At 51.4% G+C, this 15254-nt stretch overlaps 10 protein-coding genes across 10 annotated transcripts; 4 read left to right on the top strand and 6 right to left on the bottom strand.

Moving 5' to 3' along the window:
* Positions 1 to 225: 225 nt before the first annotated feature.
* N7496_003448 (ACP S-malonyltransferase) lies at positions 226 to 1476 on the top strand (the record flags this gene model as incomplete). Its single annotated transcript, XM_056696379.1, has 2 exons — positions 226 to 361; positions 425 to 1476. The coding sequence occupies 2 exons, from the start codon at positions 226 to 228 to the stop codon at positions 1474 to 1476; spliced, it is 1188 nt and encodes a 395-aa protein (XP_056558591.1).
* Positions 1477 to 1689: 213 nt separating this feature from the next.
* N7496_003447 (uncharacterized protein) lies at positions 1690 to 2351 on the bottom strand (the record flags this gene model as incomplete). The annotated part of the gene is made up of 3 exons (XM_056696378.1): positions 1690 to 1878; positions 1942 to 2250; positions 2307 to 2351. 3 exons carry the CDS (start codon positions 2349 to 2351, stop codon positions 1690 to 1692), a joined length of 543 nt encoding a protein of 180 aa, XP_056558590.1.
* Positions 2352 to 2858: 507 nt separating this feature from the next.
* N7496_003446 (NuoB/complex I 20 kDa subunit family protein) lies at positions 2859 to 3747 on the top strand (the record flags this gene model as incomplete). Its single annotated transcript, XM_056696377.1, has 4 exons — positions 2859 to 2901; positions 2962 to 3154; positions 3221 to 3576; positions 3653 to 3747. 4 exons carry the CDS (start codon positions 2859 to 2861, stop codon positions 3745 to 3747), a joined length of 687 nt encoding a protein of 228 aa, XP_056558589.1.
* Positions 3748 to 4202: 455 nt separating this feature from the next.
* N7496_003445 (oxidoreductase, short-chain dehydrogenase/reductase family) lies at positions 4203 to 5383 on the bottom strand (the record flags this gene model as incomplete). The annotated part of the gene is made up of 4 exons (XM_056696376.1): positions 4203 to 4390; positions 4457 to 4701; positions 4808 to 5246; positions 5320 to 5383. The coding sequence occupies 4 exons, from the start codon at positions 5381 to 5383 to the stop codon at positions 4203 to 4205; spliced, it is 936 nt and encodes a 311-aa protein (XP_056558588.1).
* Positions 5384 to 6513: 1130 nt separating this feature from the next.
* On the top strand, positions 6514 to 8616 carry N7496_003444 (rRNA-processing protein MPP10; the record flags this gene model as incomplete). Its single annotated transcript, XM_056696375.1, has 1 exon — positions 6514 to 8616. One exon carries the CDS (start codon positions 6514 to 6516, stop codon positions 8614 to 8616), a length of 2103 nt encoding a protein of 700 aa, XP_056558587.1.
* Positions 8617 to 8752: 136 nt separating this feature from the next.
* N7496_003443 (uncharacterized protein) lies at positions 8753 to 9664 on the bottom strand (the record flags this gene model as incomplete). Its single annotated transcript, XM_056696374.1, has 2 exons — positions 8753 to 9293; positions 9417 to 9664. 2 exons carry the CDS (start codon positions 9662 to 9664, stop codon positions 8753 to 8755), a joined length of 789 nt encoding a protein of 262 aa, XP_056558586.1.
* Positions 9665 to 10696: 1032 nt separating this feature from the next.
* Positions 10697 to 11176, top strand: N7496_003442 (DUF1761 domain-containing protein; the record flags this gene model as incomplete). Its single annotated transcript, XM_056696373.1, has 2 exons — positions 10697 to 10969; positions 11042 to 11176. 2 exons carry the CDS (start codon positions 10697 to 10699, stop codon positions 11174 to 11176), a joined length of 408 nt encoding a protein of 135 aa, XP_056558585.1.
* Positions 11177 to 12464: 1288 nt separating this feature from the next.
* Positions 12465 to 13183, bottom strand: N7496_003441 (uncharacterized protein; the record flags this gene model as incomplete). Its single annotated transcript, XM_056696372.1, has 3 exons — positions 12465 to 12489; positions 12550 to 13058; positions 13124 to 13183. 3 exons carry the CDS (start codon positions 13181 to 13183, stop codon positions 12465 to 12467), a joined length of 594 nt encoding a protein of 197 aa, XP_056558584.1.
* Positions 13184 to 13199: 16 nt separating this feature from the next.
* Positions 13200 to 13409, bottom strand: N7496_003440 (uncharacterized protein; the record flags this gene model as incomplete). Its single annotated transcript, XM_056696371.1, has 1 exon — positions 13200 to 13409. The coding sequence occupies one exon, from the start codon at positions 13407 to 13409 to the stop codon at positions 13200 to 13202; it is 210 nt and encodes a 69-aa protein (XP_056558583.1).
* A 718-nt stretch (positions 13410 to 14127) lies between these two features.
* N7496_003439 (thioredoxin peroxidase DOT5) lies at positions 14128 to 14862 on the bottom strand (the record flags this gene model as incomplete). The annotated part of the gene is made up of 1 exon (XM_056696370.1): positions 14128 to 14862. One exon carries the CDS (start codon positions 14860 to 14862, stop codon positions 14128 to 14130), a length of 735 nt encoding a protein of 244 aa, XP_056558582.1.
* Between the last annotated feature and the right edge of the window lie 392 nt (positions 14863 to 15254).

The following is a 15254-nucleotide window of genomic DNA, read 5'->3' as shown; positions in this document are numbered from 1 at the left end:
TATGGAAGTAGGTGTTTCCGCCGATCTGCGGAGGCTTACGTGATCGCCCCCCTCCGAGTCCCGTCGGTGCTGCACGAAGACAGCTCCAGCGGCGGGCTGGGGTACAGGCAATGTTCGTTTCGATGGAGTGGTGTCGTCTACAACAACTGCCAGCTTCAAAATGCCCCCCTGCTACACCGAATAGACTATGATGAAGGCCGGAAGTGCCGTGTTTACACGCGAAAAATGCTCTGTGCTGTGACCTTCAGACGCCCGCCGTCGCCTGGCCGATGCCTCGCGACGTCCAAGATGCTACGAACACCATCGGCTCCGGCCTCATTCACTAGAAGGAAGCTGCTTCACACGGCTCTCTTCTTTCCAGGTTTGTTAACCCTCTTTTCTGCCCTTCAGCTCGGAAACTCGGGATAACAATGCATCTTGATAGGACATGGGGTCCAGCGTGTTGGCATGGCGAATACCTGGATGGACCATTTCCCCCAAAAAACAACCCACGCTTTGGATGAGATGGATTCTATTCTTGGATTTAAACTTTCACGTATCATCCTTGATGGGCCCAACTCCAAATTGAACCAGACCGAGAATGCGCAGCCTGCGATCATGGCAGTCTCCGTTCTCATCCTCCGTATTCTTGAGGAGGAGTTTGGATTCGATACCAAGTCTCGCGTCGACGTTATGCTGGGGCATAGCCTAGGAGAATTCTCGGCGTTGGTGGCCGCAGGTTATCTCCAATTTGCCGACGCACTCAAATTGGTCCGTCGCCGAGCCGAAGTGATGGCTCGATGCACGCGACAGAAAGTGGAACAGTCAGGCGAAAGTTACGGGATGGTGGCTCTCATTTGCGAGCCCGATCGCCTTGAGGATTTACTAAAGACCGTCTACGACTTTCTGGGGCTGGGAACCTCCCGCCTCGACGACACAAGTCATGCGATGCCGCCGATATCAAACGTGATGGTGGCAAATATCAACTCCCCCAACCAGATCGTCCTGAGTGGCAGTATCCCACGAATTAAATCCCTTCTTGTCCAGCTACGTCAATTCGGCGGCCATGATCCTCGTGCCGTGAGACTGAACAGTGATAGCCCGTTCCATAGTCCGGTAATGTCTCCGGCATCAGATTACATGAGAAACGCCATCGAAGATGTTGATATTACGTTCCCTGGCATGATCCCGTGTATTTCCAACGTCTCGGCCCTACCTTTCCAGTCAAAAGAGGACCTCACACAGCTATTGTCCCGACAATGCACCGACACGATTCGATGGTGGGACAGTATCCGCTATCTCCATCAGGAACGAGGAGTCCGATGCTGGATCGGAATTGGACCGGGAAAGGTGGGTCGAAATCTGGTTGGGAAAGAGGTTGGCCGGGTGGACACTAAAGGAGGTGGTGTCTGGGCGATTTGCAATCCTCGGGAAATAGAGGAGATGATGGTTGCTTTGGAGGAAACACGCAAGAGCGTAGACGCTCCGGTGCCATGACGATTTTCCTGGAAAGAAGAACACCCTTCCTGCATTTTTAAAATTCCCTGAGGCCATCTGCAGGCCTTTGTCTTTGTTTTCTTTTTGTCTGTTTTGGGCGTTTGTTGACATTTTATAACTACGGAGAAGGAAGAGAGCCCTGGAGCCGGGGGTTGAAGTAATTAAGCCCCCAAGATCGTATCATTGACGAACTGAAAGATTCTAATTCTGCATCTACAACGTGGCACCCGGAGTCCACGATTCACCAATACGTTGTACATCTGCTATGAACTTTGGGTTGGAAACGGGTTGGCAAGCGGAGGCTGCGCCTGCAGTGGCTCCCGGTGCTGGAGCATGATCGTCTGGGGAATAGAAGGGATTCTGCAAAAGCTGGATATATGCGCTCTGCAACGCTCGGAATGCCTGACGTTTCTAGGATTAGTCTCTGGAACTGGGAAAGTACGGGATGGAATGCTTTCCCCATACCGGCTTCAAGTCAGAGTCTCTCAGCCCGCTGACCGCAGGGCCGGCAGGCTTGCCTGCGCTCACAAGCCTGCCGCTCACGGCTTCCTGGCCAAATAGATCCACGATGATCAGTAGCTTAACCCCGGTTGTCGTCCGCCAGCCGTAGGCGGCAAGCCTTTCGTCAATCGCATGTAGCAGACCGAGGTCCTGGTCGATGGAGGTTTGCTTGCGCCGAATCTCGAAGATGTCGAGGCAAGAGTTTAGTAAGAATGAGAATTCAATAGTGGCATCTGTGTAGGGAGGGAAAAGAGAGATATGGAGAGGATTATCCTGCAAGGATCCGTCAGCATTGGAGCTATCATTGTGGAGGCTTCCATCACACATACGGTTTTCCCAATAACTCCAATGCAGGCGATACGAGGACCAGCCATGGTTGCGAGTAAGACACGGGTCGACTGCTTGAGAAGAATTCCTTCAGTGCCCTTAGCGTGCCAATTCACATAGGATTAACCGGTGCTTATCGATCTGTATAGCTTCGCTCCCCGGTAGGACTGTGACGAGAGCTACCCACAGAAACGGTCTGCCCCCGATTGTCTCAGCGCTCAGATGTCAGGGGAGGGAAATGTCTCATCTCAATCTTCCCGAAAAGTATTGAGTGAGTGAGTGACGAAGGAATTTGGTGCAGTTCGACCACAGCTCTCGCGGGACCTCGTGGTTGATGTGGCGGGCATTGCTGACCGCCCGGAGGAGCACCGGGCTCGACGAAGCAATTGCATGTGGATCCGTCGATTAACGGGCTAGTCCAATCACCAAAAGGCCAAAGCTGGTTACTCAGTCACGTGAATCCCGGCAACTCCAAAGTCCTCCGCGACAATCCAGCAATCCGCCACCCCGTTCAAGTCCATCCGGGTTCCCACCTGCTCAATTAAACATCAATCATGTTGCCCATGGTGCGACCCGCTGTCTCTGGCGCTCTGTGTGGTAAGAACATCCCAAATGACTCTCCATCGAGAAAGCTCCTCGTCTAAGATCCTTCAACAGTGCGCCCTCGACTGGCATCATGCCTTCCCCGTGCCAGCCCCATCGCCGCCCTGTCGACCTCCTCCGTGAAATCTGCGACCGCTCTTGAGCGCCAGTCACCTAGTGGCCAGGCGCTCACTGCCTCTGGCAAGGTCCGGAAGGAAGTGCCTCTGCCCAGCCAAGAGAAGAAGGAGGGTGCTATGCAATATGTCTTGTACGTGCCTCAGCCCATAAAACGACTCTCACCTCAAAGTCTCCCTTCATGCTGACCGTTTTGAAGGACCACCCTTGATCAGGTCACCAATTGGGCCCGTCAGAGCTCCCTCTGGCCCATGACTTTCGGTCTCGCCTGCTGTGCCGTCGAGATGATGCACCTTTCCACCCCCCGCTACGATCAAGATCGTCTGGGAATTATTTTCCGAGCTTCCCCTCGTCAGTCCGATGTGATGATTGTGGCCGGTACGTTGACGAACAAGATGGCGCCCGCTCTCCGCCAGGTCTACGATCAGATGCCCGACCCTCGGTGGGTTATCAGCATGGGTAGTTGCGCCAACGGTGGCGGCTACTACCACTACAGTTACTCGGTCGTTCGGGGTTGTGACCGTATCGTCCCTGTCGATGTCTACGTCCCTGGGTGTAAGTTTTCTTTGCTTTCCATGCACTTGGTTATCATTATTTCCTAGCCTTCCCGACGATATTAACCAATCTTTAGGCCCTCCTACCTCCGAAGCCCTGATGTACGGTATCTTCCAGCTTCAGAAGAAGATGAGACACACCCGGATCACTCGCATGTGGTACCGGCGCTAAATTCTGGGGGTTTATGCAAATTTGTTTTTCTTATGCTTGCGCCCATCATGAACGGTGGACCTCAAAATATTCCAGCCATCGTGAATTCCTTTTCGTGCCTTTCCTACTTTCCTACATTTGTACATCATCAATACTCGGCCCTTGGCTGCGACGCTAAATTTCCTTGAATTCTTCGCAATCTGCTCATCTTGTTGGGAGCGTATGGGAGTAGAACGATACCCTAGGGTAATGAAATTGTCAGAAAGCGTCCCCAGGTTGTCTGCGTAAGAACAACCGAAATCAAAGTAGATCTTCTGAAGGCTATGTAGCACTAGCTCGATTCCATGTAATTTCATTCTCGATCTGAGTCTAGTCGTCTCAGTATCTCTACTACTCAAGCAATCGTCATCGCCACCATAGTCATGGGAGGGCTTCAAACTGGGGTTTCGACCCGCAGAATGTGACAAACATCTTGCTTAGCCATTAACCATGACTCCGCCATTTGGATGAAGACACTGGCCCGCAATATAACTACTATCCTGGCTGGCAAGAAAGACGAAGCACGTTGCCACTTCACTTGGCTGTCCTGGCCGTCCAATCGGTACTGTGTGGAATTGCTCCATGGCACTAGTTTGCATTGTCGATGGAATGAGCGGGGTCCATACTAGTTACATTAGTTAGAATCCAGCACTTGAGATAATATGAGATCTTTGGGAGTCGCAAGACGTACTGGGACCGGGGCAAATGCAGTTGACGCGAATGCCATTTTTGAGTTGCTGGTTCGACAGGGCTCGTGTGAATGCCACTATGGCTCCCTTGGTCGACGTATAGTCGAGGAGATCGCCACGACCAATGTATGGGTTGACAGATGCACAGTTGATGATGGTGGATCCTCGCTTCATGTGAGGCAGAGCATACTTTGAGAGATAGAAGAATGGATGAATGTTCGTGTCAAAGGTTCGCTCCCACTGATCCCTGCAGCATTATCAATAAAAAATGTTCCCCAGGCCCCATACCAGATATTCCTCTCTGTATAGAGGGATCTCTCGTATGTATCTAGTCACTTTTCAGGTCTACTTACTCGTCGAGCTCGCTGATATCACTCAGCATATGCTGGAAGGCCGCATTGTTGACCAGGATGTCGATACCTCCTAGGGTCTGTACAGCGGTATCGATCACCTTCTTGCAATTCTCTCGCTTCCGCAAGTCAATAGCCAGAGAGTGACACTTTGCACCGTGCTCCTCTACAATCCTTTTGGTTTCCTTGGCGTCCGACTCCTCCTGCGGCAAATAGACAATCAAGCTCGACGCCCCCTCCATCGCATAGAGGACCGCCGTCGCACGACCAATTCCGGAGTCGCCACCGGTGATAATAGCTCTCTTGCCTTGCAGCTTCCCGGCTGCCTTGTATAGCTGATAGCCGCCGTCTTCGGTGGGAATTTTGTCAAAGACGGGTTTTGGGTCCGCCAGGTCCGACTCCAGACCAGGCTTGGTCAAATGTTGGATTGGGATTTTATGGCCTAGTGTCGATTTATCAGTCGATTCCCCTCCGGATAATGGCTACTTGGCCTTGGGACATGCAAGATAGCTTACCAGGCTCGAACTGAGATTTGGCACCGCTTGCGGGCCTTTCAACAAACTGGGACACGGGAGGCATTGTGCTTTAGAGAATAGGACTCCACGGTTATACTTCAAGTCAACCTTTGAGAAGTCGAAGAAGATAATATAGTAGATTTAACCCGAGAAACGTGATTCAATCGTGCTGCTTATCATCCCGCATGAAGGACTCCACAGAGGTTCTATATAGGCCGCGTGGACAAAATCTCCGTCACTATGACAGCGAAAACGTGCCAGTGGGTTTTTATTTTCGCCTGTGGGATGGAAGTCTCCCGCTAAAGTTAGAGCCACTCTAGAAGGAGACATTCTAGCCTCCTGCTAACCATGATTCTGTGCCCTAACTTTGATTGAGGTATGATTCGCGAGCGGATTAGCAACTGTATTTTGGGTTCTAGATTGTTGGCTAGAATGAAACGTGCATCCTGGGTTGGTGCGGCTTCGTAGCCCGATGGTATGTTTCATGCCACAGCGCCACTCTGTGGCGAGGTATGATGATGGTTTATCGTCATCTGGGGGCTTTGTAGTGATGGGAACGAAGTAGCCCAGAAAACGAGAAGGACGGAGGTGGACGCGGAGGGAAAATCATCATGACTGGTAGTAGATGAGAGCCTACCATACTGCCGGTAGGGGAAGTTGTATAAGGTGTTATTAACGCTCTTGAACATGTTGTACAGTTATTCAGTGATACATTCCAAGTTTATTTCACTAGAAATAATGGTTCATTAGAGTGATGTTTAACTAGTCCACCAAAACCTCATGCTTTTGGTAGTTTACCATTTAATATAGTAGTAAGCTCCTAGGATAAGTAGACCAGTCCCGAACATGTGTAGGTATCAAGCCGAATTATTCCTTGTGTTATAGGGTTGAAGGCATGTTAAGTTCCTAATAGACAACATATCATTGGTGAGATACTGTGAAATACATTTGATAAAATACATTTGATAATGTTTCTTGTTCACTTTTTGCAGAGTAGTAGTCGTACTGTAAGGTACTGAGTATGTCCTTGGCTACCTTATCTCTTATCTTATCGCCATGCCACTTGTACTGTCCGTTGGTCCGTGCGCGCAATAATTTTTCTTCCCGTTGCTCGTCCTAGTATCCCTCCGCTGCCTCCACGCCGTGCTTTCAATCCCGCTCTTTTGTCACCGGTGGTCCTTCAAATATTTCAAGATGGCAAAACGCCAGACGGGTGCGAACCCATCCGAAATCGAGCCTACGCTCCCTACCGTCTTGTCGAAACCCTGGACGTTCCTTCACCCGACCGATCACTTGCACGCTCAAATCGCGGATTCTGCAAAGCAAATTCTCGATCCGCTGGCCGCTTCCATTGTCGATGACCAAACCCTCCGCCGTCAAATAAACAAGAAGCGCAAGAGGGTAGATGCTGAATTGGATGGTGTTCCGCCTCTACAACTGAAGAACCTGTACGTGGACGGCTTTACTTCCAACCAAATATGGGAACAAGCCACTCGGATCCTCGAGTCTGCTGGAAGAGAGGTCGAACGGGATATTACACTACTTGCTCGCAATGACGACGAGCTATCCTCGGCAGACGAGGATCAATCGGATGTCTCTGACCCCGAGGGTTCGGCTTCTGAAAGCGACGACGCCGACAGCCTGTCCGATGCCTTTTCGGAGGATGTGAGCCTCGACGACAACGACGAAGAGATGAACGAGGAGTTGGAGCAATCAGATGAGGAGGTATCGGATTCTGGCAGTATAATGGACGACGCCATGAGTATGGATGAAGCTTCAGTCGACTCCGATGGGGAAGATCCAGGTACCTACGTCGAAGATCGCTTCGGCCTTAACGACGGATTTTTCTCAATCGACGATTTCAACAAACAAACTGAGCACTGGGAGAGATTAGACGCAAGAGGCGCAGGCAATGATGCCGACGACAGCGACGATGAGGAGATTGACTGGCACGCCAATCCTATGGGGGCTGGCAACATGGGATCTCTAGCCAAACCTTCGGCTTCCAAGAAAACCAGTGGGTTGGATGAAAACGATGGCATGGATGACGATAGCGAAGAGGATGGTCCAACCTTTGGAAACGCGGATCTTCACGGCGACTCCGATTCAGACGAAGATGCCTTCGATGGGGAGGATGCAGGTATGGGTGGGATTGAGAACGCAAATGACATCAAATACGCCGATTTCTATGCCCCACCCCCGCGCAAAGCTTCATCCAAGAAGACCCGTGCATTGCCGAAGACCCAACCCTCTGCGGAAGTGATGCAGGGTGACGTGGAACGCGCTATGGCCGATGTTCGACGTGACCTCTTCGATGAGGAGTCCGAGGCCGAGGCCGAGGATGAGGATATGGACGATGCGGGCGAGTCAAATGGCCCGCGATCAACCCACGAAAAGCAGCGCGCCCGGATTGCGGATGAGATTCGCCGACTGGAAGCAGCCAACGTGGCCAAGAAAGAATGGATGCTTACTGGTGAAGCCCGAGCTGTCGAGCGTCCAGTCAACTCTCTCATTGAGGAGGACCTCGACTTTGAGCGCGTGGGTAAACCAGTCCCCGTGGTCACAAATGAAACTACCGAGGACATCGAAGAGCTTGTCAAGCGTCGCATTCTTGCAAAGGAGTTTGATGAAGTGATTCGTCGTCGCCCTGGCGCTGCCGACGTTCAGTCTTCACGCCGTGGACGATTCGAGCTGGAGGACACCAAACCTCAGCAAAGCCTGGCGGAAATGTACGAAGCGGATCACCTACGCGCAACGGATTCCAATTACGTCGACCCGAAGAACCAGAAGTTGATGCGCGAGCAGGCCGAGGTGACCGATCTCTGGAAGGAGATCAGCTCCAAGTTGGATCTGCTCTGCAACTTGAACTACAAGCCGCAAACACCCCAGGTTAGCATCAATGTCGTCACCGACGCTCCAACAATCATGATGGAGGATGCCCGACCTACAGCCGGTAGCGCCGTGGGAGGACCGTCAGCCCTTGCTCCACAGGAGATCTACGCACCCGGTGACGATGGTCGTATCGCCGGGGAGGTGGTGCTTAAGACTGGTGCGGTTATCTCCAAGGACGAGATGAGCCGTGAAGAGAAGGCTCGCAAGAGGAGGCAGAAGAAGAGTCAAAAGAAGGAGGACGTGTCTACCAAACCTTCTGGCAAGGCGGCCGAGAAGCAGCAACTTGTGTCCGACCTGAAGAAGGGTGGAGTCAAGGTCATCAACAAGGAGGGCAAGGTCACCGACATGAGTGGAAGCAAAGTGGGAGCGAGTACCAAGAGCAGTGGAGATACTCTCAAGCTATGAGTTACTTCAATGGTTGTGAAGTAGCATATGTGAATATAAAATTAGATGTTTCTTTCTATTCCTTTTTTTTTAGCATTTGGATTAATCAACATATTTTCGAAGGCTCCTTTATTCTTGTCTCATCATTCATCATTCATCAGTGTTCTTTTTCTGTTTCTGTTTCTGGTATCCTTGATTCGACAGGATGGGATATTTGCGTTTGGGTGTTGGTGATGGGCTGCTTGGTGGGCTTAAGGCGGATCGTGTAGAGGTACAGGGATTCCCGGCTGTACGAGGCAGCATTGGGGTCGTCACGGACCTCCTGCACATCGAAGGCTTTTTTGGCCATCTTCATGAAGCGCAGGTCTGCTCTCCGGCGCCTTTTGTAGCAAAAGTAGCACACTGAGTTCGGGCCCAGCAAGTCCTGCAAGGTGGTGATGAGGAGGGGGAATGCGGGTTCGAAATAGACGCAGTCGGCCGCCAGAATAATATCTGGCTTCGAGGGGATATGGCTGGGAATAGGCTCTCCCCAATCCAAGATTGACGCTACCACAGTTGAGTCGAGGTTGTTGAGAGTGATATTGTCTTTCATCAATTCGAACATGGGTATTTGGTCTGTAATGTGGATGGGCTCGCCAACTTCACACCCACGAGCAACCGCGAGTCCGACAAGACCACCTCCAGCTCCCAATTCCACGCTACACGGGTATATTAGTGGTCAATTCCCAGGTGGGTATAGGATAGATGCAGAGGAAACAAATGGGGAACCAGGCGGCGTTTCACTTGAGAGAGTGGAAGCCGTTTGGGAGGGGAATACCGACACTGATTTCCCAGACATATCCTTCGAGTGTTGCGACAGAAGGTATGTAGCCAGGACCATGCCAGCCGGCCATAGTTGTCCACCACAGCCATTTTTGAGATCCTCCTTCAACAACAAAGGTTCTTGCAGAAGACCGTCGAAGTTGGTGGTCGTAGTCCCCGCGGTTTTGATGTCCCGCGGGGGAGCCAACGAGTCGCTCACATTGAAAGGTACGTCGGGATCCGACTCGGGGGTTAGCGATCTCTCCATGAGCACGGCTGTGCTAAGGATAAGCACAAAGACGAGGGAGGAGAGGAATGGACGCCGTCTCAGGAATAGCCGGAGTACTTACGGAGTAGAATACTGCAGAAAACAGAAAAACGTCGTGGTGCGCCGATAAGCTCTGGTGCGGGTCTCTTTTTTCCCTTATCGTGAAGATCACATGACGGTCTCGATGAGGCAGAAACGTGAGGCCTGACATTTTCAAGTATAACTATTCAGAGATCTTGGGGTTGATTGTCGACTTGAGCTGTTGCAGGAAAATTATAAGATCCCTGGATCGAGGACGACGATCGAAACCTTAGCACAATGACTAGGTGACCTTGGGAGGATCACCCTGGTCGCGTGCCTGTAGGAGAATACTACACGACTAGATAACATGAACCATAGCAAGCAGGAAGAGCCGAGTAGATACGAAAGAAGATTGTGCCCGTGCGTCTGGTCCTGCAGATCGGGGCCTTCTGGGCCTTCTCCACATGGCGATGCCAACTCCGGAGTAGATGGGCCTCCAAGTCCCTAGAATCCTGTATCACATAATCCTCCACAGTTCACTCGAATCGCGAGATAATTCTTCCAGGTCCAATTGACCTATTAGCTTCGTCGGACATGCCCGTCACCAACCGCATCTCCGCCGAGGGCGTTTCAAAGAACAAGGAAGCTCAGAAGGTTTTCCAGCCTGCCAAGAGGACATGCGACCTGACGTCATGGGCTCTCCACAAAATCGGCTGCTTGTCTGAATCATGACGACGTCACTGCATTCCCTACCATGGCAAAACCCTGGTTACAACTAAAAGGCAGGCCTTCATAAAGCAGGCCTCTGCTTGCTACAGAATCATCTTATTCACTCAGATCACACGTTCCCCATCTCTAACCCTCGAAATCCAAATCATCCATCCATCATGACTACTCTGCACTGTATGTATCGAGTATCTCTATCCTTGACAATCAAATAGATCATCTCCAGCTAACTAGCAGCTTCCTTTGGGATCTAGACCTTCCCCCGTGAAGCCCTCCGCTATTGCGATGGGAACCTTCTTCACCCACACTGCCTCCCTCGGCATCCTCGCCCCCGTTTTCGGCGACACCTACCACCGCGCCCAGTCTGCCAACTCGAAGGAGGAGTTCATCAAGTCCAAGGAGGCCGCCGGTGCTGCCGCCGCATGGGGTAGCTCCTTGGTTGGAAGCGCCGTCCAGACCTACGGTGTGGCTGCTCTGATCAACGCCACCGGCACTCTGAGCTACAAGGGCGCTGCATACCTGGGCACATTGATTTTCTTCGCTAGCTCCGCTCCCGGTGTATGTCTTTCCTGTTGACACCCCTTACCTGCATTCCTTCACAGGCTAATCATCTTTCTTCCCTCGATATAGTTCGTCAGCCAGATCTTCGCCGAGAAGCGACCCCTCGACACCGTTGCCGTTGGCGCCGTGTCACGGGTGTTCGAGACCGTCGGACTCAGCTTGTTCCTGACCTGGTGGGGAACTCGCACCAACCCCTTCGACTAAGCTATCTCTGGCTTTGAATTCTGCGAACGCGATCGATGATCAATAATGAATATTGACCAGGACACTCCATTCCATCATAATCGGAAAGTAGACACGATGTATGAGAGAGAAGAGCGACCCCTGTATATCTAGTTCCAACTTTTATTTCCTTATTTTAATCAGCTGATGCAAATGCAAATGCACATCATATTTCAAACATGTCTTCTATATCTGTCTCGTGGCACTTGAAACTAGTTGCATTTTTTTCATGTACTCAGTATCTCCATTTATAGTCAGTCACTGGAGAAATGTCTCTGAATGCGAGCTTGGCTGGGTACTCAAGCCTTCGTTCCCCTTATATCTAGTCCTAGGCTTTGGTATCATTTTATATCTAGTCACTAGATGAGCAGTCATACTCTGCACCTGGAGGGAAATCAAATGTATCATGGCGGTCAACTAATAACCTTTGGGTGATGCTCGGCGATTTTTGCTGGGTGCGTAACATTAGAGTCGCTGAGATCCAGCCGCTGAGCTGTCTCTACCTGAGTAGATGGGGTCTACACTGTTCACTAACGACGGAATACCAACGGTTCGATTGGCGAGTCTGATCCTACCAGCCATTATACTTTACCGCGAGAAAAGCTAATTGTGGATTACCATCTACTACATTCTCGGACGGCTATCATTCAGTTCAGCCACGCCAAGTAACCTTAAATACCGATAACTAGGCGGTCTATGTGGCCCAGAGGAAGCTGCGGCTGCCATAAGTTTAGCTATCTCTGCTTTTGAAGCCTTTTCAAGGGCTGTGGCTGCTATATTGTTGGGCGTCTGCCGGATGTGGCATCGGGATGAAGTTGACGAGATAAGGATGGAGCATCGTCGAGAAGTCGTACGGCGAAAACGAGGACAGCGATTCAAACCACGACAATAGAAGTATTGGTCTATTTCATAGTTTAGAGGGTTTGCGAAGCTGTTAGCCTGTCCATCTTGACTCTGTGATTTGACAGTTGAATGACGGACCCAGACTATGTTTGCCACTGCGAATCCTGGGATGGCTGTAGCATGAGACGAGGCCTTGATACTGTAATACGCCACTTGAGCTAATCATCTGGGTCAAGACTAATAGGCCTCCGGCTTATTCTGAACACAATTTTACGAAATAAAACGATTGAATCCTGGCTGGAGAGATCGATCTCGACCATTGAACGGATTGAACAAAGAAACGGTGAATTCGATTGTAACAAGACTATTGCGCTCTTTTTTAGGCAATATAATCTTCTAGTGAAGGGCCAAAAACAGGAACATCTAATCAAGCAAATGTACGGCAAGGGTACCTAAAAGAAGAGGTTAGTTCTAGGCACAAGAGTCGGGAATATGGGGCTGGGTTCACGAACACATCCGGGTAGCTCTGCTCTGGGTTAATCTCATACTTGGACTGCGAAGCCTGGGCAACGGTGTTGATGTTGGCAGGCGTGGGAGGCAGGCCGTTTGCGCCCAAAACACCCTGAATGCTCTTCTTGTCCTTCTCGAAGAGGGCGGCCAGGCCACGCTCCTTGCCCTGCTCCTGAACCTCCACCAATTGCTTCGCACCGGCCTCGCCGATCTGCAGAACGTTGTCCTTGGGGGCAGCCTGGCTTCCAACGGTAAGCAGGCTGACAGCATCCGCCTGGCTCACGGTGCTCAGCTTGGGGTAGCTCCGGCGGGTGTCGCGCTTCCAGTAGGGGTTGTCGGCAATGTCACCAGCGGGGACGGTGACGGGGTCATCGTAAGATGAAGGAGGCAGGGAACCGGGAGAGGGAAGGCGGAACTGCGAGTTCAGAGGGACACCGGTCGAGCGGTTGGGATCAACAGCGAGGAGTGAACGGAGACGCTCCCAGACTCCGGTGGAACGGACGGTGTATTTCTATTGCGCGATTAGTACAAATCCTATATCATTGTCATTGAGTATCTGCGGGCGCTTTCACTTACCTGGGAGAGCGAGAACACATTGGATGCCGACTGGGCGGCTTTCAGGATATCGCGAGCCATGGCTGAAGACTCTGACCTATACCTCCTGGTCAGTCTCACACTTCACCTCTAGGGTTCCGGCTGATCTGGCGGATGGACGGTGGTAGCACGAGGGAATTGAGCCTCTACTCACCTCCTGAAGTCCTTGGAAATCGGTCAAGCGTTTGCGGCGGGCTTGAAGGTCATCGATGCGGCACGTCGGGATAGCCACGGAGGTGCGCGAATCACGTGACGCCCCACTGGTCATGGGGATTCCACCCTATGGGGTTGGAGAAGTTTGCAATCCTCCCCAATGATGATAGTTGTGAAATACCTTCGAAATCATTATACTGTAATTCAATGAGAATTGACCCGTGGCAATACACCAAGTTAGATGGTAGGTATATACCTGTCTGCTTCCTATGGCTTGTGGGTCAATGGTTCTCGTAGTACGGAGTACCTACAGAGTACTATCCGAATGTGTCCGCAGAAGCTATCAGGACAGCTAAGATGTTGATAATGATGCATTGGGCGAAAGGCCCACGGTGGAGATAGGTCCTCTGGAAGACCTTTTTTGTTCATCTCCTCATTATGGATGAACCTTCGTGAATATATTAGCAGCGCGCAAGGCATTGAAGGCCATTGAGAACTTCTCGCTCATGCGGGAGCCTGATTCGAGCCGAGATCACAAGGAACTACTTGAAAGATCGCAGCTGGTGGCAGATACTTTCATCATGGAGGCTACTGGTCGCCGAATCCATGGACCAAGGAACGTGCACTCGGAACGAGAAGATCATACTAGCGCTGTGCGTGGTGTACTCCGGAAATGGCCCATCTGTTCCCTCTAGAACTAATCCATCACCACTTCGCCGGATTGACAAGCTACATGTTCCCAGTGGGTTGTGAGACAGGTGCGATCGAGATAGTGGCTTCTTCAGCCCACCAGCTCCCAGGCAGACCACGGAAACACGACCCAAGCCCCACGACTACTTGGCCTCAGCGTCCTTGCCATCTTCCTCCTTTGCTTCGCTCTTGGAGCCTTGAGCCACGAGCTTCTGAACAGCGTCCACAGTGGCATCTGGACCGCCAGCCTCGCGAAGCAACACCTTGCCCTTCTTGTCCACGGCGAACACGCCGCGGGTGGTTCCCTTGGGAGCCTTCTTGAAGCCAATGGCCCCGATGAGGGTAGCACTGGGGTTGCAGAGAAGGGAATAAGACAGATTCTGCTTGGTCTTAAAGGTGGTATTGGCCTTGGGGGAATCGGCTGAGAGACCGTAGATGGACAGTCCCGTCGAGGTCAAATGCGTGTAGTTGTCGCGGAACAAGCAGACTTGTTTAGTGCCTATACAAAACCGTGATGAGATGGCGCGGTCGCGAAAGATGAAGCTGAAGAGTGCACAGGAGGTATGGGAAGAGTCATGGGGGGAAAAGGGAGACGTACAGCCAGGGGTAGAGGCCTTGGGATAGGTAAACAGGACGACGCCGGACTTGCTCTCCTCGACCAGCTTCTTGAGAGTGGTCTTAGTGCCATCGTTGGTCTCAATTTCGCCGCCAAAGTCGTCGAGATCGATAGTATCGCCCGCCTCAGGGACAGTCGGCTTCGGGGCGTCTGTTGAGGTCTCCTTAGGGGTGTCGGTCACCTTGGGTTTGGGGGCTGGTTTGCTCTTCTTCTCCACTACGGGAGGCGGCGCAGGAGCTTTGCGCTTGCGAAGTTCAACCATTGCGACCGGCGATTGGGGATTGGGAACGTTTCGTGGGGATACTGAGGGAGGGGTGGAGAAGAAGAAACGAGACGAGCGAAGAGGAGAAGCAGGGAGGGAGGGGAAAAGGGACAGGGGGTAAAAAGGTATGTGGCTTGAGGGGGTGATTCGTGATAGCTTGGACCAAAAAGGGAAGTCAATGTGGAGGGTACGGATGAAAAAAGTCTGGAACGATCGGACATTTTTACCCCACCACTGCTCCAGTAGCTAGCTGGATGAGTATATATTGGATCGTTCTAAAAGTCAAGATATAATTAATGTGTTTATGTATAAGAAAAACTACCGTTGTATTGAAAGTACCTTGCTTTATTACGACGATACTCTCGAGAGGTGCTATATACATAAATACATCC

This window comes from Penicillium cataractarum (assembly GCF_028827025.1).
Source record: "Penicillium cataractarum strain IBT 29864 chromosome Unknown utg000002l, whole genome shotgun sequence".
In the NCBI taxonomy this organism is placed as follows: domain Eukaryota; kingdom Fungi; phylum Ascomycota; class Eurotiomycetes; order Eurotiales; family Aspergillaceae; genus Penicillium; species Penicillium cataractarum.
This window is presented reverse-complemented; position numbering and strand designations above follow the sequence as displayed.